The 24,655-nt window shown below is 34.1% G+C and overlaps 1 protein-coding gene across 1 annotated transcript in view; it reads right to left on the reverse strand.

Moving 5' to 3' along the window:
* Positions 1-24,655, reverse strand: part of LOC150094285 (SH3 domain-containing kinase-binding protein 1-like) — a 305,169-nt gene that overhangs the window by 36,197 nt on the left and 244,317 nt on the right. The window contains exons 12-13 of the mRNA XM_090411774.1: positions 14,205-14,315; positions 242-338 (exon numbers count right to left, since the gene is read on the reverse strand). Coding sequence (XP_090267900.1) covers positions 242-338; positions 14,205-14,315 — 208 coding nt within the window. The remainder of the gene's footprint in view (positions 1-241; positions 339-14,204; positions 14,316-24,655) is intronic.

Here is a 24,655-nt window from a genome sequence, read left to right on the forward strand (position 1 = left end):
TGTCACATCATTGTAAAAAAAACGAAGCAGCAGACTTGTTAGCTGGTCAGATACAACTAAGGTTTTTAATTTAGCTTTCTTAACCAACAATTTGATCTAAAATTAGCACATTATAATAACAAGAAAAATAAAATAAAAATGAGGTCCTTATTGTTAATATAAACTGTTTCTGTAAAAAAAAAAAGTTGTTACATATACATACTCTTCAAAAAACAAATTGCATTAAAAGACAGTGTCTTACCCTCTTTGCTACTGATATCAGCAGCAGCTTTATAGACTGGAGGTACTGGTCTGCTGGGTGGTATTTTAGGCTGCTCCTCTTTCTCTGGTGTTGGTTCCTTCAAAAGCATCAAGTACAGAACTATAAATTATCATAATATTTAGTATAAATACGAGTTTAAATAAATGAAATATGCAAAGAGTTCATCGTGAATTTTTGGTTTTTACAAACTAGACTATGAACTTTTGACTTTTACTAAACTTACAGAAACAGTTATTCAATCTGTAGTTCAACCTACCAACAGAAGATAATTGTCACCATTCTCCCAATGCCCTGCAACCTTTCTTAACCAGCATTTCCTCCAAAGATGTCACTGCTGTTAACTCTCCTCTTGACACTAACATAATCTTGTCCAGTTTCCTTTTCTAATTAGTGATCACCAATATGGATTCTGCCATTCTCATTCTACTACATACTTCCTAACTCACCCACTTTTGGATACAGGTTATGGGATGATTTGAATAAATTCATGTGGTTGTTCTCTATATTTCCAAAGTATTTGATTATGTACTGAGGTTTTCTCACCAAGCTACCACTTTATGATCTACCTTCTGCCCTTTGTGATTAGACCAATTTCCTTTCCAGTCTTTCACTGCATGTCAAGGTGGATGGCTTCCTCTCATCAGATTTTTTTTTTTTTTATTCAAAGATGGGGTACACTAGATTTTGTATCATTACTCACACTCTTCCTCCTATACATCAATGAACTTCTAACTTCAAATTCTATCCATAGATTTGCAAATGATAGTACTCTCCATTCCTCCTCTTCATTCGAGAAAGCTTGTGCTCAAATGATTTGAGTTTCTTCAAGTTCTTACTTAACTAGTACATTCAATACTTTCTGACCATTCTCAAGTGGAGTGAAGATAATCTAGTTCATTTCAATGCAGTTGAAACACAAACTTACACTATTACTAGAAGAAAGATCCTACTTTTCTCTTACTTTTGAAAATGTTCAAATTTACCAATAATCCATTTTCACTTTTTGAGGAAAAACAGGACAAGTTTTTTGAATCTGAGAAAGCAATGGATATATTACTTATGCAAGGATAAGCTAGATGTAAACCTGGCATTAATAATACATCCAAGCTTCCTCAGCCTCAAAAAAAAAAAAAAAAATTTTTTTTTTTTTTTGAAATACTATTATTACTCTCATGCTCAACTCCTAATACTTTAGGAATCCCAAATCTGACTGACACTTAGATCATTGTTTTCACTGGTGGTGGTGAACTCAAATCCTCCCTAAAAATGCTTGATTGCAATACAGAAGGAGCAACTGCCTTCCAATCACTGTGCCTATGTTATGCCTTTTTTTTTTTTTTTTTTTTTTAGGTACATTTAAGGGCATGCTACACTGAACTAGCACTATAATTCCTCTGCTTTCTTCTAATCTTGTAAGAACAATGGCAGCCACTGGTCAACATTCATATACAGCTAACCTCAAAACATACCGAACCAACTTCCCATCCCTTCCTTCATTCCATCCTACCTGTTCTTTGGAACAGCCTTCCCCAAAATGTTTTTCTAAGAGAATACAACTCCAGTTTTACAAGAAAGCTGTCAAGAGATTCCTTATTTTTCCTAGAGATTAACGGTGTTCTCTCCTTCTTAGATCTAAAGATCAGTAGATCACCTGATTGTCTTAAATTTTCAATTTTTTGGTAAACCACCCACACTGATAGATATTTGCATGGCTCTTCTCATCACTTCCCTCCTCAGAAACTGGGCATCATCTCCACCCTTGCCCATCGAGCAAGATGTCTCACTTCCACAGAAGAAGACCTACAAACAGAACTTAACTTCCTGAAAAACACCTTCTTAAATAATGGATATTCATCTCGTAACATCACTAAACATTTGAGACCATGTCAACAACCTCGACAAGAAGATGAATAAAACCCTATCACTCATATACAGTTACCATTTATCAGCTCTCTTACCCCAAAACTATCTAGGATTATGAAGAAATTCAACATAAAGACCGACTATACTACTTTGCTAAAACTTCGTTCTTTTCTGAGTTGACCAAAACACAACCAACTGCATTTTCCTGGTGTTTATAAAGTTATGTGTGACTGTGGTCGACCTTATTTTGGCCAGACAGATAAATCTGTTTCACTTCGTCTTGAGGAACATAGATGTGACATCTCCTACAGTAGAACACGAACGAGTGAGCGCCCTTTCCAGTCATGTGCTGTTCTCCGCAAACTCTAACCTCGAAGAACAGCAACACCAAGTTGATTGGGACCACACAACCAATTTATATATATGTAAGGATGAATTTGAAAGACGTATTATAGAATCAAAAGAAATAGTTCTGGACCCTTCACACTTGAACAACAATCTAAGCTACAATTTGCCTGATTCCCATAGCACAGTAATCCAGTACTGGTGCTCTAAAATTAGCTGTCACACACATTCTACTCATGACAACAGTAGCACATGGTCACCTATTCAAATATGACTGTTACTATTCTGTTTCTTCTTTTTATTAAGCTAGAAAGTCCATGTTTTTTACCTTGTTATTTTTATGTAAGTCTTATGTTATTTCTTACTCACCTGAAGAAGTCTGAATACCGATGAAACTAGTCGTGATTTATTAAAGGTTTTTGTTATACTTTCTCGGGTTCTAGTCAGTTAAATTTTTATCTTATAAATATGTGTATGTATGTGTGTAGTAATCTTCTGAACAAGGAAAAAAGCGAAGGGTAAAGAAAAAGTAAATATGTTGAGTAGTCAATATCATGAAATTGAAGTCATGATTTTACAAAATGCAATGAGATAAAGCAAATCACAGGAAAGGGGATGTACTCTTCAAAGATATCTTAGAACAGTGGGAGAAATATACTGAAAAGCCTATACGCAGATAAACGAATTATAAAAAATGAGACAAATAGATGGCCCTTTGATTTCTGAACTGAAATATTAAGAAAAGCACTAAAAAGACCAAGTTGCTAATAAAGTATTAATGATATATGCACGTAAACACAAGAAAGATATTCAATTAACCAAATATTTCGGTCTGGAAATAGCAGATCATTCTCAGTGGTATTACAAGAACAGTTTAAAAAAAAAATACAAGCTAGAATACTAACAATAGATTGTTAAAAATAGAACACGCCGTGTGATGTTATATCACTAAGTATGAAACGGAATATTTTGAAGTAGAGACATGATAAAAAAAAAAAAAGAATTAGTAATCTTGATTAGACTTTCCTAGATTTTTGATATAGATATTTCTCCAACCTAGATCATTACGATTTAGGTTGGGACGATGGAGCAAGGCCTCCATGCTTTCTTTGAACAAACGTTCAAACCTATAACGGGATCTATGCAAGAGGATTATAAGAATTGAGAAGATGTTGAGTACTTTTTTCAGAAAAGCCATTGAGTTTCATGTGTTGTTGGATAGTAGAAAGTTCTTTCTGTAGATAATCAAAAGTAGAACAATTAGTTTTGGCTCTCCTGATGAGGCATTTTATAATTCCTGTTTTTTGACATGGATGATGGGCTGATTCTTTAAGAATATAATGACCTGTGAACATTGGTTTCCTGTATACTGTAGTTGTAAGAGTATTTGAAGATGACCGGATGAGGAGAATGTCTAAAAAAGATAACTGGTTGTTTTCTTCTATTTCCATAATAAACTTTATATGATGATGCAAGGAATTAATACTGTTTAAAAAAGAAGGTAAAGAGTTTTTGCTGTGTGGACAAATAGTAAAGATGTCATCTATATATCTTACCCAAAAGGATGTTTGAGGGAAAATAGATGAGAAGAGGACTTTTTCTAAATGTTCTAAATAAAAGTTGGCTAAAGCAGGAGAAAGAGGACTTCCCATGGCTGTTCCTTCTACTTGGCTGTAAAATTTATTTTGACATACGAAATATCCAGTATGTATTACGAAATCGAATAGTTTTATAATGTCTTCAGGAAAGATGTCAGCAAGTAATTTTAAAGTTTCCTTGAGAGGTACATTGGTATATAAAAATTCTATATCAAAGTTAACCATAAGATCTGTAGGTTGTAATGAGACATTTTTTAATTTTTCTAAGAAATCTGAGGAGTTTTTTAAAAAAGAATTAGAGTTGCCAATGTAAGATTTCAATAATTTAGCTAGATATTTGGCTATATAGTAAGTAGGAGAATCAATACAATCTACTATTGGACGAAGAGGAAAGTCAATCTTATGCATTTTTTTATTTATTTATTTATTTTTATTTTTTTTTTTTAGGAAGACCATAAAATCTAGGTCTTGCAAAATGAGTTTTAAGTCTTTCAATTGTGTCTTTATCTAAACTGAACCTAAGATTAAATTCTCTCTTAGAACCTAATCTAAGAGAGAATTTAATTTCTTTAGTTCTTTAATTTCATATCTTTGATATTTCTATGAAGTGTATTGTGTTCTTAGCATAAGAGGATGTTTTCCTGATGTGAGATTTCAGTAGGTTTGCCAGATGCTTAGATAATAAAGAAGTTGAAAAGTGACTGCAAAGATACTAGGATGCTACACTTGTATTAAAGGCAAGCTACAAAAGACTGTTTCTAGAATTTTTATTGAAAAATGTATGCAGGAGACAATGACGCTATAAAAAAATGGTTCAACACGTAAAAGAAATTAGAATTCATTTACAACTCTTATATATTTTGCTCACTGTACATGAGTATCATTCAGGAAGAGAGCATAAGAATTATTACAAGATTCAAAATATTAACACAAGAATGAGGGAGAGCATTAGTTATACTTTCATGTGTCTCAGCAGCAGCTGAGTGAGCAGGTGACAACAATATTAAAGTTGCAAGGAACTATGCTAGGTACAGTTGTGTAATTAAAAAAAAAATAGCAATAATAAAAAATGATGACAATTTATGGCAATTATTTTCAGAAACTTGTAGATAGGCATGCAACCCATTTAATTAAGATTAGGACAATGACATATTGTTTCTCACATTTCAAGGAATAGATGATTGAATTTAAATCTGCTGCAGCGTAGCATCTGTCTAATTCCACTAAATCCTATGTCTAGTGTACATGACATGGGAAGAAATGCCTGAACCCTCAGATTCCAGAAGTCTTATGTAATCTTAGTGTTTTAAGATTAATCTTAGCAGAATGGACCAAACATACTCTTTAGATGCTGTTGAAAAATTGTGAATTCATCATGCTTCCCCTCATATCTATGGCCTTCCCAAGGTACACAAATCTGGCTATCCCCTATGTCCAATAATTAATTGCATCAGTTCTACTACTCATTATTTTGCTAAATTATGAGTAGGAGATTTGAAATACCTTTCAAATCTTCTTCAAAATCTCACTGGTGAACCAATTCATATATTAACAACAGCATTGACTTCAAGGAGAAAATTGAAGCTATTCATTTGCTGGTCCTGAAATTAAGGGTTCATTTGATGTGGTTTCTCTATTTACACACTTCTCCAAGAGGTATTTTGCTCATCTTCGGTTTTTACAAGATAATTTTCCTGAAAGACACCATTAATTTGTTTAAATGTACCACTGATGCAAGATACTTCACATGGTAGAACAAACTATATCAGCAAATAGAAGAAACAGCCATGGGCAATCCAATCTCACCTGCTTTGGCTGATTGCTTCATGGCATATTTGAAAAGTCAACTTTTTAACACTATTTTTCCTTGACTTCGTATCTAGTTACATTTAGTTGATGATATATTTACAGTCTGGTTTTAGGCTGAAACAATTACTTCAGTTTTTTGGACAGAATAAACTCCTTATATCACATCAAGTTTCACTGAATGTGAATCTAACGGCAGTCTTCTCTTCTTGGATACCTTAGTAATTAATAAATCTATAGGCAATATTAAATTTTCCATCTACAGGAAGATTTCTTTCTGGCAGGTATATTCACCCAGCTTCAGATCATCATCCTTCACACAAGATAGTTATTATAATAAGTCTTGTATATGGAGCACAAATTACAATTTGTTCTTTGGAGTCTTTTCCTATAGAAGAATTAAATAAAATAGGAATCACTTTGTTGTCTAATGGATATAAAGAAACTGCTCTGCAAATACAATTTATACACTACTTTCAAACCAGCATAAAAGTTATCTTCCTTCCTACTATCTATTAAAGATAAACTGCCTCCAATATCCTTACCTGGTGTCTATCAAGTGCCTTATTCACATCGAATTGCACCAGACTGGCTGTTCTGCTGAGATCAATTACATAAGATTTCTAGAATCAGAGGATTCACTCATGCCATGAACACTAGACAGAGTTCAGCAAAATCAGACAAAGATGTTACATTATTACTTTTTAATAGTTTTAAAAATGTTGATTATGTCAACTGCACCATTCATTAAATTTATCTATATTTCACTATCCTGCTTTGCCTTCATCTTTCATTAACCTTCGTTATTATGGTCGGACTTCTGACTGCTGCCATGTATATGCTTATGCTATGTCTTATCCTTCACGTTCTATAGGTCTAGCAAATTTATTTGTTTATCGACTGCACCAACTAGACTATATATTGAGAATGAGAGTATAAGAGTTAATCAAAGGCAATGCAGGTATCTGAAATCGTAATCCCCGCTTTATCCCACTATAACCTTAAATCAGTCATAGCAATTGAATAAGCACTGTATATATTACTCACATACAGGTTCGAATTTTTTTTTGTTAATTCAAACTCTTTCTTTGTAAATAACATACAGGTTTGAATTTTTTCTGGAGATAGTGCACTGACAGTTCACAGTTCAGTATGTTGTTTACAAGCCATTTATTGAAACCCAAAGAATATTCACAGTATATACACTAAGAAGATACAAACTCCTTATTCTTCTAAACTTTAGTCCTGAGTTATCATAAGACCTAAATGTGACATATGCGATCGCGAAACACACGGTGGTTAAGCCTAATTTACTATTATTTATACGATGTCTCATTGATGCATTACATACAATAGTTGCATACATTCATTACACATTTTTTTTTCGAAATACAATTACAAGTTTCCTTTTCACAAACAATCTTCACGTCAAGCAAATGTTTCACAGGAATCTTCCTATTGTTCCTTTCAGTCACCGTGTTGCTCCTTTCTTTCCTGACATCTTGACATTATGTTTCCTTCGTAGTGGCAATCCACGTAGACGATGAGCGATGCCTCTCTTTCTTTTTCCTGACCACGAACGGCAGAGATTTGCAATTAAGAAAACACCTTGAGAACTCTGAAGATGAACCAATGAAGCTTCTCTTTCACTTTCCGACCACGAATAGTGGTGATCACAGGCAAGAGTAAGCATTGAGAAACCCGAGATAAATGAATGAAGCTTCTCTTTCACTTTCCGACCACGAGTGTCGATGATCACAGGTAAGAATAAGCACTGAGAATTCTATAGATAAATTTACTTATTGACGAAGTTCCTTATATGGGCCTAGATTTCCTTTGTTTTCACATTTGCATGTTTTTTCAAACTTGTCATGTGCTCACCTTCGGGTGTGTTGATGTCATCTTCACGAGCTTTTCGAAATCCTTGTCCTTGGCACTTATTGATGCTTTGATACTATGATGTCATTCTTTGCAAGTCTCTGAAACTTTTCACTTATGGTAATCCTCTTTGTTCTTTACTAAATTACTATAAATTTGCTGACTCCTGTGCTACATTATAGTAACAAAGAAAATTCCTTCTTGTTGAATACAATAACTTACAATGAATATTATTTCATTAAATGTTTTACACATCTTTTTTGTACATCTTTCAGAATTAAAACCCATGTAAAACCGAAAATAATAAGTTATGGAATTACTTATGAGAGATTTTACACTAGTACTAATATCAGACAAAGAGAGCCTCCACAGCTCAGTCAGCATAGACAGAGCCCTTTGATGGGAAAGACCTGGGTTCGATTCCCCCGTCCAAGACAAGAGGAACCTTTATATGGTCTCTTTCAACTGAAGGTGAGTTAGCAGGTCTCATACGGAAGTATGGGTTTTTTCCAATAGAAAACTCGGGTTTTTCAACCCCCAGAAGTCCTACACACACATACTTGCCAATAGTCATATCCCCTCCCCCAAATGCCAGACTCTGCGACAAGCTGTTTAGCTTGTCGCAGAGGGAAACAGGGAGTTTCCGATAGTCGCATAATCATGGTGTACCCTGCACCAAGTGGGATAAAAGCACTATAAGGAGGAAGTAGTAGTATCAGACAAAGATGTTACTACTATTTAGTAGACTTAAATTCAATCATCTATTCCTTGAAATATGTGAAACAATACACTGGTGCCTTAATCTTAACTAAAGAGACTGCATGCCTATCTTCAAGATTCAAGAAGTAACTGTCATAAATTGTCAATTTTTTTATTCTTATTTTTTATTTATTTATTTTTTTATCATCATCCTTGTTATTTTATTTATTTTTTGAATTATACAACTATACATGCCGTGGTTTCTTGGAAAGTAAAGATTATGGTCTGCTATCGTTGTGAGGGTAGCAGACAATATTCAAGACACATGAAAGTATGACTCATTTCTTTTGTGGTAATATTTTTCAATATTATAACAATTTCTATTGCTCTCTCCCTGAGTAATGCTCATGTTACAGTGAGTGAGATACATTATCACCATCATCAAATTCCTGCCATGTATCCTCAAGGAATGTACAGGATATGATAGTACTACATGAAAAATTTACATCATTACTAACTTCCTATCTACAATTTTCCTCCAAATCAGTCTGTTACCTGTCAAGACTAATCTTCTATGGCACTTTTTACCGTATCAACCCACCTATATCTTGGTCTTCCTTGGGTTTTTTTCCCCTGTCAACCTGGCAGAAAACACTTGTTTTGCTAATCTTTCCTCTCCCATTCTGTTTAAGTGACCATACCACCTGAGATTAGCTCTGCTAATGCATTCATGGATGCTGACAATGTCAAGTTCTTTCCTATATCCTTGTTTTTAATATGATATTGCCATTGATGCCATCTGTTCACACCTATAATCTTTCTCAGGAGACTCATATCTGCAGTCTCTAGTCTTTGGTCAAATGTTTTACTTCTGACCCAGGTCTCAGATCCATAAGTTAAAATTACTTTGAACACTGTCTTGTATACAGCTAATTTAGTGTTCCAACTAATTTCTCTCTTATTCCATGTGAATTTATTCAATTGACTTCCTACCATACCAGCTTTGCTGATTCTGTTGTCTATTTCTATATTTAATTTACAATCTTCACTAAAAATTGTGCCTAAGTAGCTGAAATGTTTTATTTGTTCTATAGGTTCTGAATTCACAAAGCAGTTGATATTTTCAGTGATTCTGCCTATTTTCATTGTCTTTGTCTTTTTATTGTTGACCTTCATACCATATCTATTACAACAGTTATTCATTTTAGTCAGAGACTGTTGCAGACTTGAAGCGAATTTATTTAGAAATATAACATCATCCGCATAAAGCAAAGAGCTGACATTAACATCTCCAATTTTGATATCATGTTTAATACCACTTTCCTTCATAATGTGATCCATATAGATAATGAATAACAGAGGAGATAATGTACATCCTTGTCTCACACCAGATTTAACATTAAACCATCTTCCTGTACTTCTTTCAATTTTAACTGGTGACTTACAACTCAAATAAAGACTAAATATTGCTTGATATAATGTCCCATTGAGATCATACAACTGTAGCATTTTGAACAGCTTATGTCTTGGTACCTTGTCATATGCCTTTTCCAGATCAACAAAACTTAAATACAGATCTTTAGTTATATTCCCATGATTTCTCAACTGTTTGTCATAAAGTGAAAATCTCGTTCTTTCCCAAGCTTCCATTCCACCATCCTCAACCGTTTCTCATATTTGCATAAATCTTACCAGGAACACTTAGTAGGGAAATACCTCTATAATCACATTCAGTTTTATTTCTCTTTTTATATATGGGTATGGCCATGCAGTTAGCCTGGTGGCTGTGCTTCACAACCATATGCCTGGGGAAGGAGTGTCTCTAGGTTCGATTCCCGTCGAAGATGTGTGGAGCTGAAGGATCTTCCTCAGCCATAGCCAAGTTAGCCAGTCTTGGGCATGGACAGTAGGTTTTTTCACTCCAGTTTATCCTGGGGGTTTTTCATCCTGCAAAGCAGGCAAACTAGCCTTGAGAACTCAACACTATGGACATAGGATACATCGGGGCATAGGGCTGACCACCTTATCCTGTGAACGGTTTGAGGTCCAATGATTAATAAACCCTCGACACCACAAGGTAAAAGAGGGAAAGGAAGATGAGATGAGATATATGGGTACTTATTTATTTTATTTAGTGTATGATGTACAGGTCTCAGGATAATACATAAAAATTACATAAAACAGCATAAAAACAATTGTAAAAATCATATTAAAAGGGGTACACTAGGTTGAAATGATTAACATCAGAATTAAGAATCAGGGGTCAGAGCTTAATCCTTAAATCCCGGATCCACTCCAGGGATTCTGGGGTCAGTTTAAAAAAGTCCTCTTTAGAACCTGAGAATGAGTAGATAGGGTACTCAACTACAATGTGATTGATGGTCTGGATCCCTCTTCTGCATTCACAGTTTGGAGTATCGGACCAGCTCCATTTATGCAAGAGATGCTAAACATCTCCCATGTCCTGTTCTGATCCGATTTAAAGTGGTCCAGCCATGTCTAGGGAGATTGAAGCCCTCCAGACGAGATGTCGGATTTGAAGATTGGAGGTACGTTGAAACCAATACTCTCCCCTATGACTCGCATAGGTAGAAGTTCTGGTCATTTATTTGTATTGCGCTCCTCCAGGCATGGTGCCTGGATTTCGGTCTTTGTGAAGTGTGGAAGGAAATGTCTTGGTGGATAGGCAAGGAACTGTTTCCAATTATTTTTGTCCATAATTTGCTTAAAGCTTGGGTCCTGCAGAGTGAGGGAGGGGCTATATTACTGAGAGTTGGGAGCCAGTAGCCAGGAGTAGATCTTAAAGGTCCAGAGATTATCCTCATAGTTTGATTCGGCTGGACATCGAATAAAGCGTGTGTGCTGTTCAGCCATACAGGAGCACAATACTCTGCTGTAGAATAGACCAAAGACAGTGCAGTAATACGCAGTGTGTTGGCATCAGCAAACCCCAAGAAGTACCAGCAATATTTCCTAGATGATATTTAAATGTCAAACTTCTGTCTAGGATAACTCCTAGGTATTGTGGATGATTGTTAAATTTCACCTGTTTATTTCTGAAGTAAACTTTTGGGATATAGTTGGCCTGGATATGACTTAAATGAAAGGATGCTACTTCAGTTTAATTCATATGGGTGTTATGAGAGCTCTACTCCAATCATTTGGAATTCATACCTCTGTCCAGGCCTTCTGAGCCATGCAGTGCAGCCACTGTAAGACTTTCATACCTCCATGTTTGAGCATTTCTGGTTGAATATCATCTACTTCTGCTGCCTTTCCTCATTTCAAGCCTTTGATGGCTTTTTCTACTTCAAGTATGGCTTTGTATTCCTGACTGTATGCCTGATGAGCGTTTTTTTATCATTGTGCTATCACTGTTTCATTTAGCAATTTTTTGAAGTAATTACTCCATACATCATTTTTTCTTGAATAATGTTTGGGTATTTTAGTCTACAGTTTGCATCTGAGAGCTGCTCAACTTTTATTCGCTTTAAAATTTTCTTATATGTTCCTTTTTTCAATATGAAATTCAATTTTATCCTGCTCAAGACTAAATAGTGATTACTTCTAATTTAAAATTCTCTGTATGCTCTGGTGTCCTGCACTAGGGAGAAAACATCACTATTGACAATAACATAGTCAATGAGAATTTTCTTATTCCTTTTCTCTCCATGTAAAATTGTGCACATTTTTATGTTGGAACATGGTGTTAGTAATAAACAGTCCATGTCCTGAGCAGAAATCCAACAGGTATTTGCTATTATTATTAGCTTTGCTGTTTTCTCCAAATTTTCCCAAAACATTTTTGTATGTCTGACAATCATTTCCTACTCTGCTATTTAGATCCATAACAAGGACCAACTTTTCCTTTTTCATTGTGTCAGTTGCTTTCTCTAAAGCCTCAAAAAATTCCTCCATTTCTACCTTAGCAGAACCTTCTTGTGGGACCATAGGCACAAATAAGTCTCATTGTCCAGTTTCCCATTCTGATATTTTCCCACATCACTCTACTTGAGACTGACTGCCATTCAAGAAGATTAGCTTCACAATTAGCGTTGGATACTATGACTACTTCTTATTTTCTTTGATTGTCATTGCCAGAATATAACATTTTGTATTTATTGCTTAGAAAGATCTCACCAGTTTTGTCTTTTATGTTTCAGTCACTCCTATAATATCGATCTGGTACTTATCTAATTCCTCAGCTAACTCCATTTCTTTGCCATTCAGGCTTCTTATGTTGATAGTACCAATCTTGAACTCTGGTGATGTTGAGTTGGAGTGTGTTTTCAGATTTGTTCCAGTAGTTGACCTTTTGCTGTTTGCTCTGGTTCCTTGGTAAAAACAACGGGGGCCTTGTTTAACCAAGTGACGTCACAGCCGGCATGAAATTCTGTCATGTTGTATCATCATTTTGTGTTTTGGTTTAAGCCTATAAGAATACAATTTGATCAGCTAAATCCCAAATTGCCAGCCCATCCTCGTTCATTCAGCATCCAGGTAGATACCTAACAGGGTGCACCATGAGAAGGTGAGGATTGGACATTAAGTCAGAAGCCCTGGTCGATGCTCTACATTCCTTTAAAGGCTATGTGGAGGTCTCCTCTCATTTATACAGCTTTGACTGTTAAGCACTCCAAGAGTGAGATACATAAGAGTTGTAAATAAATTCAAATTTCGTTTAGATGTGTTAAACCTTTTAATAGTATCATTAGGTACAAAATAAAATTCTAAGAAGCATGTGAAGCCATCATTAATCAGCAGCTAAATGCAAGAAAAATAATGGACTGACAAGATTTGATGTACACAGAGGACCTATTCAACAAACTCAAGTTAAAAAACTAATGAAGAACAAGTACATCAAGGATCTCTAACTTCACTTGCTAATAGCTAATATGTAGTGTCTCATAATATGTTCCTAAACTATGACTACACACAACTTTAAGCTCTTTTCCTTTTTTGTGCATGTACATATAGATGAATACGGATGAAGCTTGCTTCCTGTACCCAGTTCCAAGTGAGGAATTGTAATCACATAGATCAATCATGAGAAATGCCAACTTATTGATAAATAGGACTGTAGGTAACAACAGAGGCTTATGAGGCTTAATCTTAATTGTAAGCCTAAAGAATTCAGCTGGCTATTTAAAAATTTAAATATAATGACATATCCCTTCATAAAAGACTGCAGTTCCTTGGTTAATCACTTAATCATTTGATGCAAAAAAAAAAAAATAAATAAAAATACACAAGATATCAGATTAGTCTATATTATGTAGTTTAACTGTTTACAACAAATGCTGTTATTTGCAGTATATAACAGTATACATGTGAAAAATACTATTGTTTACTCTGTATGATGAGAGTTGTTAAAATGCACTGAGATTTCAAACTTTGTCTTTAACTAAAAATGATTAAAATATAATATAATTTATATTATATAAATGGGCCTGGCTCCCACTGAAGAGACCTCAATAAAGGTCGAAACTAGTCTGGGTAGTGGCCCGTCCCTTAATGCATAACATTATACATATCTGCAAGGAGATGTGTTTTGCATTATGGGAGATACTGAGATAGGAGAGATGTTAACTTGCTCCACCTTTGCTAAGAGTTGCCCGGTGTTGTACTACCTTACCCCAATTCTGAAGATATTTTCAGGCGCAAACTTTGTTTGCTCACACTTGAATAAAGGATTAAACTAAATTTATAATTTTAGTAATTTATAAAGTATTTTTAAACTTGGCAAAACCAACCAATTTAGATTTATCTGATGAAGCTTGACTAGATTTTTTTGCCTGATTCTTCGATGCATGTTTCTTCATAGTGGGAACATCCCCAATACTGATTTCTCCATTTTCTTTCTCCTAAACAGATAAAAGCAGAAGTAAACAAAAAGAAAACTATTATTTTTATGGCATGTATACAGATTTTTTCTGAATTAAAATATGAAGAAACCAGTAAACAAATTAACATGATTTAGTAGTTTAGATCATCAGAATACTTAACTAAGTTTCTTTTGATTAACTGCATATTTTATAATACAATAATCCTAAAATTCTTATTTTACTACTAACACCATTGCATCTAATGCAATAACTCAAGTAATAACAATTTTGCATTGTTCAAAACATTTGGTCTGACTCAACAAAAACTGAAATTATGCAAGAAGCCTTAGCAGAAATTTTAAATACCATTCCAAGACACTGGATAATCTGTGTCATTTGAAATGAAGTGCCTAATTTTATCACTGCAAGTAGTGCAATTTAAATCAAAACTGAAATATTTACTTATCACAAAGAAGATGAAATAACTTTGATAAAAAAACATCACCAGTTTCATCATATAGTATTATGCTTATATATCCTCAAGGGGTGTGCCAGATATTGATAGGCTAACACAAAATAAAATTTGAAAGCTGGTTTCCAATCAATAATCTTCTAAATTGCTCTACCGTTTATCTGAATTGATCTGAATTAATCTGTAAGAATTGATCTGGTGTCACATGTCAGTTTTCTAAAGCCCTACTAAATAGGAACCAACTCACCTATATAGGGGTTTTCCTCAGGTCTTTATCCTGTCATTGTTTTCATGAATATAGATTAGTTCTGTTTGTACATTCCTGAATATTGAGAAGGTTAAGTTCTTATACAGAATCTTTATTTTTTTGTGTGTTCTGCCATTCTGATAATTTTCTTCAGAACTCAGGGTCTCAAGTATATGACCAACTGCCTTATTTATAATCCAGCTCTTGAATTCATGTTAAAAATGGTTTGAATGCTGTTTTGTATACTGTTAATACAATCTTTCGGCAGATTTTTTTCTCTCTCTCAATCTTGGTGTGTTCACTGTAATAACATTAATAATACATTGTTAAATTATTAGACCAATAATTTGCCTTGCATGCCAAGGTATTTGCATAAACACAAAGATACATCTCTACCTGCCAGCAGGAAGGTAAACAAAGCCAGTGTAAAACAAATTCATATGGGTATGGTGATCTAATCATGCTCAGTCTGCTAAATGTCTCAAAGCAATTATCTTCCAGATTTTGGGCAAGGTAAGGTAGCTATCATTATTATATCACACCTCCAGGGAGTCCAAAGACTCATCGAGGGAGGGCATCAACTCTTCATCTCACTACTCCACCAACCTTCATCATCTGACACCAACGTCATCTACTGCCGACTATCTCCACTAGTGCTTTCGCAGACAATCTTAATCAGACATAGCAAAGGCTGTAGGTTTGAATTCCGCCCATGGTGGAATTCAAACCTACAGCCTTTTGGCTGGAGAGCGGATATGCTAACCACTTGGCCAAACAGGATGGCAATATCTGTTTAAATTCAGAGACTATTGTAGTAGATTCCAGGAACAGTCTCTGAGATTTGTATTTGCTTCTGTATGATAGGCGAGAGGAAGAATTTATTCATATTAGCCAGAAAGATACAAAAACTTCAGTTGCCTCCAGAACAAATTGTAATTGATCCATTGTTATTTCAGTTCACTTCTTCAGATTAGTAAGAAGCAAATGATGACAGTATAAAAGGCAAGAGCCTAAAGCCCTAGCTGGTACCCTCTGTCAATGAATTGATAGGATCTTGCTAATTCTACCAAAGGTCTTAAAATGATAAATGATTGTCTCCCAGATTTTGAACAAAGTGAAGCAGCTATCTGTTTAAATTTGGAGAATGTTGTAGTACTGTAGCATATTCCAGGAAGCATCTCAAATTGCATTTTCTTCTGTATAATAGAGAGGTTATTATTTAATTTAGCCAGAAAGATACAAAAGCCAACAGAATAAGTTGCAATCTATCACTGCTGCAGCTCAGTAATGTAGTTTTCAATTCCCTCAAGCCTTGGACAACTATGCAATAGCAGTAAGGAAAACACCTAGTTTACAAATCATAGCAAAAACAGAGCGAGACATCTAATGCCTCCCTCCTCATACTGCCAATAATATCCAGTGAGATGGAGTCAGCTATATTCTGAAATATCCACCAAGGAATCTATCATTTGCTGAACTTTATGCATTAAAAACCACATCAAAACAAGTTCATCATCAACAAATTGGTTGGGGATAATGCTAAGGTAGTCCATCTATGTACTAAAGTTGATGCTGACTGTACCCACAAACAAAAAAGCACTCCAAAAATTATTAAACATTACATCCTGACCTCTTGAAGCTGTTCAAAAACTTAAACTACATAACCCCAGCTCCTATCCCTGATTTATGACTGCCCAGAATACATAACAAAACATACATTTGAGACTCACAGTTAACAGCATTAATTCTACTTATAAAAATGTCTTTTTTCAAATGGTCACCCCCCCCCCCCATACCATACATTAGAATTCTTATTAGGTTTAGGTTTTGTAACTTCACACAATCGGTACTAACCATATGCACAATAAGAAATTGATATTTATGTTTAATGAAAACATATATAGTGTTTTAGATTAAATGTATAATTACCAGATATCTGATAATGTAATAATTTCAATCTTAATTTATTCTCATTCACAATTTGTTCAGTGTACATTAATATCTGTTGCTAGTTGTGAAGACATTCTTTTGCTAACAATGTGATAAATTATCATTAAGTTCTTGCTTGCTGCTTAGCCGAACAAGTGCACACCAAGGAGATTTATAAGATTTCTGATAGCCACAGAAATCATGCGAATCTTTCTGACAGAAAGAGAGAAAACAAGAGGTAAAATTTTGAAAACAAAAACAAGAGAATTTATTTTGGAAGTGCCTGTAAGACTTAAGAAGTGGAACAGGTGACAGCTTAAGTGACAATAACAGGTCATTCTGAAAATGCTGAACAAAGGTGAATCATGCCTGATTATGTTTATGCTACCTGATTATGAACAGTTAACCGAAAGAGGCATTCAACAAATATTCTATAAAAATGTTTGAAATAATGCTAAAATGGAAGTTTTTTTTTTTTTTTTTTTTTTTTTTTTTTTAAACTCCCATGTCAAGGACACCAGTGACATAAGTAAATTATTTTCTTGGGAAGAAGTGGAGGAATTAGATAATCTCAAACAGTAAAGTAGGGCAAATGACAGACAGTCCTAATTTCTTTTCATAAATAAAGGAAAACAGTTTCCTTTATTTGTGAAATCTAAATAAAGGGAACCATTTTCTCTGATTACCTGACAAAAGATAATATTTACGCACAGTGTGAATGAATAGAAGAAGATATATATGTAAAATAAGGAAATGCTGCATAGTCCCACAGGAATTAAAAAAAAAAAAAAAAGACTTTTACATTAAAAAAAAAGAAGGCCTTGTATATTGTTTAATAAATCTTAAATAGTTTGTTTAGTTTTATTATAATTATTATTTTTTAAATTTAGTATGGTGTCAATCATTTTCTGGATTCTGAAAGAATTAAGTCTAAAGTAATTGCACCAATTGCAGGATATGAACTCCTCTAATTTCTCCTTAATATTTGATATGAACTGAAAGATGTGTTAATGCTAAATTGGTGCATCTGATAGAAGTGCATCAAGTGTGTACACACACACACACACACCCTACTTATAAAATGACCAAACATTTAACTTATAAATGTAATATGGTATTATCTTCTTCTTCTTCAACCTTTTGGTTCTCTCCACTGCTGGATGAAGTTCTCCCCCATGATTTTCCAGATCACTCGGTTTTCTGCCTCTCCATTCCATCACTCCTGCAATTTGTTCCAGTTCATCCCTCCACCTTCTTCTCGGTCTTCCTCTTTGTCTTGCTCCATCCATTGGTCTCCACTCTGTTGTTTTTCTAGTCCATCTCCCATCACTGCATCTGGCAATATGGCCAGCCCATCTCCACTTTGCCTGTTTAATGTATTTTACAATATCCATGACACCTGTTTGAGATCTTATCCAGGTATTTGTCTTCCTACCTCTTAATGTTATTTTTAGCATACTTCTTTCCATGTGATATTGTGTCATTCTCAGCTTTTTGTTTAGGGCTTCTGTTCAAGTCCATGTTTCTCCTCCATATGTTAGGACAGGAAGTATGCACTGGTCAAAAGCTTTCCTTTTTAGACTCATAGGGATGTCACTTCTGAATATGTCTCTCATTTTCCCATAAGCCATCCATCCAAGGTGAATTCTTCGTTCAATCTCTTTTCTTTGGCACTCCTCAAAGGATAACAATTGGTCCAAATATACATATGAATTAACGTGTTCTATTTCATGATTTTCAACTTTGACAGTTCTATGGTTAATATATTTATTCATCATTGTTTTTGTTTTTTCTATATTTTGTTTTAATCCAATTACCCTGGAGGCTTCATTTAGCTGATTTAACCTTTCTTCTAGATCTTCAAGATTATCTGCTATTAGGACAATATCATCTGCAAATTTCAGATGATGCAGCGTTTCTCCATTTATGTTTATTCCTTTTGTTTCCCAATCAAGAGTATGGTATTATACTTTTATGTAAATATTTACATATAACATATGACTAAACATTTGCTTTTCCTTGTTTTTATTAAAAAAAATTAAATGGCCATTGCTAAATTTAGAAAATGTAACAAAGTTATCTTGTTTTAATACCCCCATGCAAGATATTACTAAGTAATAGATATATTTTGCATAGGGGTATTAAAACAAGATAACTGCTCAAATCTGGGAGTTTTTCGACAATCACTGATTGATGAATACGAGCGTCACAGCTTTTTTTTTTCATATAATCTTTCTAACTAAAAAAATGAGCTTTGATGTAACATTTTATGTTTTTTTTTGGTACAAATCCCATGATTGGCATTTTATCAAAATCACAGAACTGGATGTATTATTAGTGCTCTTTAAATCAATCTGCATGCCTCTAATATGAACGATCACACCAACAAGGTGTAGAAATAGACTGCAGGTGGATATCAGATTTTCATGCTGAATCCAGACAAACAAGTAAGATCCCAGATTTTATTTAATTATTGTGGAAGTTGCCTTCACAACAAAACAAAACATGTCAAGCAAAAAGACATTACTAGTTCCCTTAAACTCAGCTGCACTTCAAATAATACTTGAATGAAGCAACTTCTTTAACTCTTCATGGGAACAATTCTTTTCCTGAAAAATTTTGGTAATTGTAGATTTCTTGTTTACAGTAAGAGATACCAGAGTTTAGAGGTGGATAATAAAATCCTCAATTCTGAATACTCCCATGTTCTTCCATAAAATGCCTTCCAGAAGAAAAGTAACAAAAAATGTTCCTCTTAATTTCTTTTTCAAGATTCCCAACTTCCTAATTCTTCTTATACAAAGTAATTCCAAGAAAAAATGATCAAACACTTAGAATGCTACTTCCATGTATATTCTCCAAAAAACGAAGTCAGTACTGTTCTAATGGAATTCTTAATGCCCATTAAACATTCTTCTTTTTATATGAAAAAACTTCATGTATATATCACGTTCCAAATTTCTATTAATTTCTTTCATTACTGTTCTTTCAGTCACCTTGTTAACATAACAGCTAAAACATTTAAACGAATTTCTTTCTTTATGAAAGACCACTAATGGAACTTTCTTCTCTGACTCAGTCTAAAAATTATTCCATCTCTCTCTCTCTGTCTGTCTTCAGCTATTTACTAGTAACTGTATTCTTTTCATTTGTGCATAATACTTCAAGTTTAGTTATAAAGTGAAAAAAAATTTATCTGTATACATCAGGATATGTATACAGATGTTCTATAAAGGAATTTTATAAATTCTGCATATGAAAGAGCAGGATATTTTTCCTCTGTAATGTTGCAGGAACAAGTTTAATTTATGAAATGAATGGAAGGAGACCTGAAGGTTTATTTGGCATTGAAGTCTGGAGAGTTTTTCAAACAAACCTTTGACATGTGGAAAGGAAATTCTGGTATGCCTTCTTGAAAATGAGGAAAAATAAGTCTATTAATTATGGGATGATATCAGAATTGGAACCATTACAGATGAAAGCAGTTTTAATAAAACAGTTTTTTTATTTTAATGAAGAGAATCTGTCAGTCATAATAGGTGTATACGAGATACAGTAATACTGTAATAATGCCTAACTTATGCACTGGATGATGATGATGATAAGAAGCATCAGCGCACCACCCTGTACTTGTTTAGTTTGTCTACCATGAAATATTAGTATTAGCCTATTAGTATCAATCTAATATTAGTCTTCAATTTTGAAGAATATCATTAGATTGTCTTTGGATGAAAATATCTAACCCATGAGTGTTTCTTCAGAAAGTTAATTCTGTCCACTCAAAAATTACTCTTGAAATATTAAACAATAAGATCCTTTCTTTCTTTGATCTTTCCCCTCCTCTTTCTATCTATTTACAAAATTCTTTGTCATGGAGTTTCATGTTAGGGGCAAACAGATCAGTTCAAGTAAGTTCAGAGCACCAAGAATACGTCCAGTTTGAGGATTATGATAAATAAGGTCTTACTAGATAGAAGGTTTAACAGGGAAAAAAAAAAAGACCAAAGTGTTATATCAAAGCCATTTTTGTTAGCTGTATTCTCAATGGAGAACCTACAGAACAAGTAAAATATTTCATCTATTCAGGCACAGTTTTTAGTGAAGAAGATAAATTAAATATGGAAATACACAACGGAATAAACAAAGCTGGTAAAGTACAGAGACATTTGGATACACTTATATGAAATAAGAGAAATTAGTCAAAACATCAAACTAGCAGTATATAAGTTGTAGATCTGAAAATTGGTTTAGAAATAAAGCATTGATTAAAGACTAGATAAAGTACTTTGTTTCTAAACTTTTCATTTTTTTCTAACTTTTTATTTTCGAGAGTAAACAGATGGCATGAACGGCAAAATCATATTAAAAACGAAGATATTAGAAAGGAACTTGACAATGTTACCATGCAAGAATGTGACCCCCCCCCTCAGATTAGCAGAGCTAATCTAAGGTGGTGTATGGTCACATAAGAATGGAAGAGGAAAGTTAGCAAAGCAGGAATTTGATTCTAAGATGACAGGAAAAAGACCAAGATCTAGGTGGAAGGTGGGGAGAGAACATGGGGGCATCTATGGAAGTTAAGGTTGTTCTCAGTCAAGAAAGGGGTAAGAGCTAAGTTTTTCTCCCAGAGAGCAGTGAGTGAGTGAGTGGAATAATTTTCCCTTAGGGGGTAGTGAGTGTATCTAATGTAAATGAATTTAAGGGAAGGTATGATAGCTGGGTTGGGTAATTTACAGCTTCCCTCGATGAGTCCTTGACTCCCTGGAGGTCTCAGATAATAATAATATATATATTTTTAATCCCTTAGCTGGTGCCTGGATTGGGCTGTAAATTACCCAACCCAATCCACGCACCAGCTAAGGGATTAAAAAAAATATATTATTATTGCCCCCCCCCCCCCAATTGCGATGCATGTCATCCAGATCATCTGTGGAACTTCCTGGCTTATAGCAACAACCAATTGTATATTTTATCTTATTGACCTTAATCACACCAGATTTCTTCAAATGAACAGCCACCCTCCCAACTGTCTCCTATTCTTTTTTGGTTGCAATTCATCTGCTATCATCAGCAGTACTCCTCCTGCCATCCTATCTTCTCTGAAAATACTAAACCCTTACATTCAATCTCTGTAACTACGTCATCTACTGTTAGCCAAGTCTCACTAATGCCTATAACTTTTGGCTAAGTTGCACTAACCAATGCCAAAAACTCCTCCCTCTTGTTCCTGATACTTCTGCCATTAATACATAGAAATGGCAACATCCCTTTAGTCCACCACCCACCTTTACTTTCTGAATTGACTATCCTATTCATTATTTTTGCTTGAGAGACTAAATTCCTCACTTGGTTTTTCTCACGCTCACTTCATGGTTGCCTTCACACAAACTCACTTGCTTCCACTCTAATTGCTTATGTTTCTTTGAACTTGCATGTTGGCATGCTCGGTTCCTTAAGCACACTGACACAGTTTATGCCACAGAACGTGATAGTAACTAGCACTGCTCTAACATTGCACATTAGTTAATATAACTTTTTTTTTGTTACTGTTTGTTGAAGTTCTTATAACATATATTATGAGTAATAATTTTTTCTAGTTTTTGTTTATATGTCTTATATCCCTGTTGACGTAAGTTTGGAACTTGTTAGGTTATATTGTTTATTTTAATAGATCTATTTATGTTTAAAAACATTTGGTCTCCATAATAGCAAATTAAATGAAGATTTGCTAAACCACAAAACATTTTGGTATTTTGTGGTTTAGCACATTTTACAATTAACTGTTGTAAATTTGCATAATAGCAAATTAAATGAAGATTTGCTAAACCACAAAACATTTTGGTGTAATGAGATATCCAATGGCATGTTATATTGATAGAATAATGTTAAGAGAAACAGACAAAGCTAGTTTTTCTGTGGATAGCTTAAAAAAAAGCTAATTTTATGGCTCTTGCTATTTTCTTCCAATTCCTGCACTAGTGTTCTTATGATACAAAGAACATCAATACCTTTCTAAACTTTCTACAAAAAGTTAACGTTTGGGATATTTGAGCTCTACAAAGTTTATGAACTGATTAGGAAGAATTCAGTCTGCTGTCCTCAGCAAAACTATGGATAGAGTTTAATGTAAGTAAGATGAGATAGTTTATGTATATGAGAAAGAGGGTAGATAATGTAACAGAATCCTGAAACAAATCTGTATTGGTAGAGATATCGGAAGAGAGAGAGAGAACTGTGCAACACAGAATCAATGTCCAGATGGAAAACTGGCTACTCAATCACAAAGGATAGAGGACCATAAGATGGCAATCTGAGAATCACCTCTCTATTCCAGAATATTAAATCCACTGGCATTGTCAAATACAATAATGTTCAGAGGTGATTGATATAAAAGGAAGGGATGGCCCACGAGGTGATGAAGTTGACTAATGATCTTCTGCATTATTTTAAAAAGAAGTGAGATGAGGCTAATAGGTTGATAATTTGATGAAATATTTATCTGCTCATTTTGGAAGCTGTGGAACAAACACCACCTGGGTATAAGATTGCAGAGATGCTACAGGAAAGGTTAGTTTCTAAAAAATACATATCTTAAATACCACTATAAGTAGGAGGAATACCATCAGAAGCCTTTTTTGGGATTTAGTTTATTCAAGATTCTTCTGATGTTTTACTAATGAAAGACCACAGGAGGAATGCAGTGCAACAATTCTGATATTTTATAACTTGGTCATCTTGCAAGAGTGAACAGTGATGGCAGAAAATCATTTTTTTTTTGTCTTCAGGTGTTGTTATAGCAGTGCTATTTGGATGAAAAGAGGATCAAAAAATGGAGAGAAGTAGTGCCCAATGAGCTTAGCAAAGGACTAGGCAGCATGATGACTGTCTTCTACATTTAGCTTTTTCAAAGTCAGATTTAGATTTGTTAATGGGATTCTGTTTGCAACTGTTGTAAATTTCAATATAAGATGAGAATGAAGCCAGGCTTTTTCCTCATCATTTGCAATATGCTGGTTAATTTTTTTTTAGATTGTCTTGGTACATCTGTTGGAAAACCAAGACTTGAATACTGGACAGGAATTTTGAATGGAGTGAAAAATGAAAGCCTTAATTCCAAAATAGGTAACTATTGCAACTCAAATAGAACAAGCATCTGAATATGCAGATTAGAAGCGAGTAGTCCAATGGAAAGGAGGAGTAGATGTCTTGAATTTTATCTCATGTGGTACTGTTGTAATGCCTCAAGACATGGCTGAGAGAAGGATATTTCACAAGAGAAGAAAGTTGTACAATACAAGATTGCATTCTTAGAAAATAAGCCTAAAAAATATGCACAACACAAATCAAAACAAAAGCATTACATAAACAAAGTCATGAAAAACTTAATGAGATATATATTAAAGTTTTTAATGTAATTGATAGCATATTTACTGAGTAATAGTTTCAATTACCGAACAGTATCTAATGCAAATTTATATATTATATATACGTAATACTTGCTTATTATTTGTTTGTGGTTTAATGCACTTCAAGTGAGCACATTTTCATTAAATGTCAATATTAAACAATGAGATACTTAAGTCATATAACCTTTATGATGCCCAAACAGGGAGAGAGAGAAAGTATGCATTCAAGTTTTGCATTAAAATATTAAACATTACTTTTTTTTTTTTTTAATTAAAATCTAACAATAACTCCATGATTATAATAAAAGTGTTATTTTTTTTATAA

The sequence above is a fragment of the Typopeltis vanoorti genome, chromosome 22 (genome assembly GCF_054136105.1).
Source record: "Typopeltis vanoorti isolate ZY-2024b chromosome 22, IOZ_Tvanoo_1.0, whole genome shotgun sequence".
Taxonomy (NCBI): domain Eukaryota; kingdom Metazoa; phylum Arthropoda; class Arachnida; order Uropygi; family Thelyphonidae; genus Typopeltis; species Typopeltis vanoorti.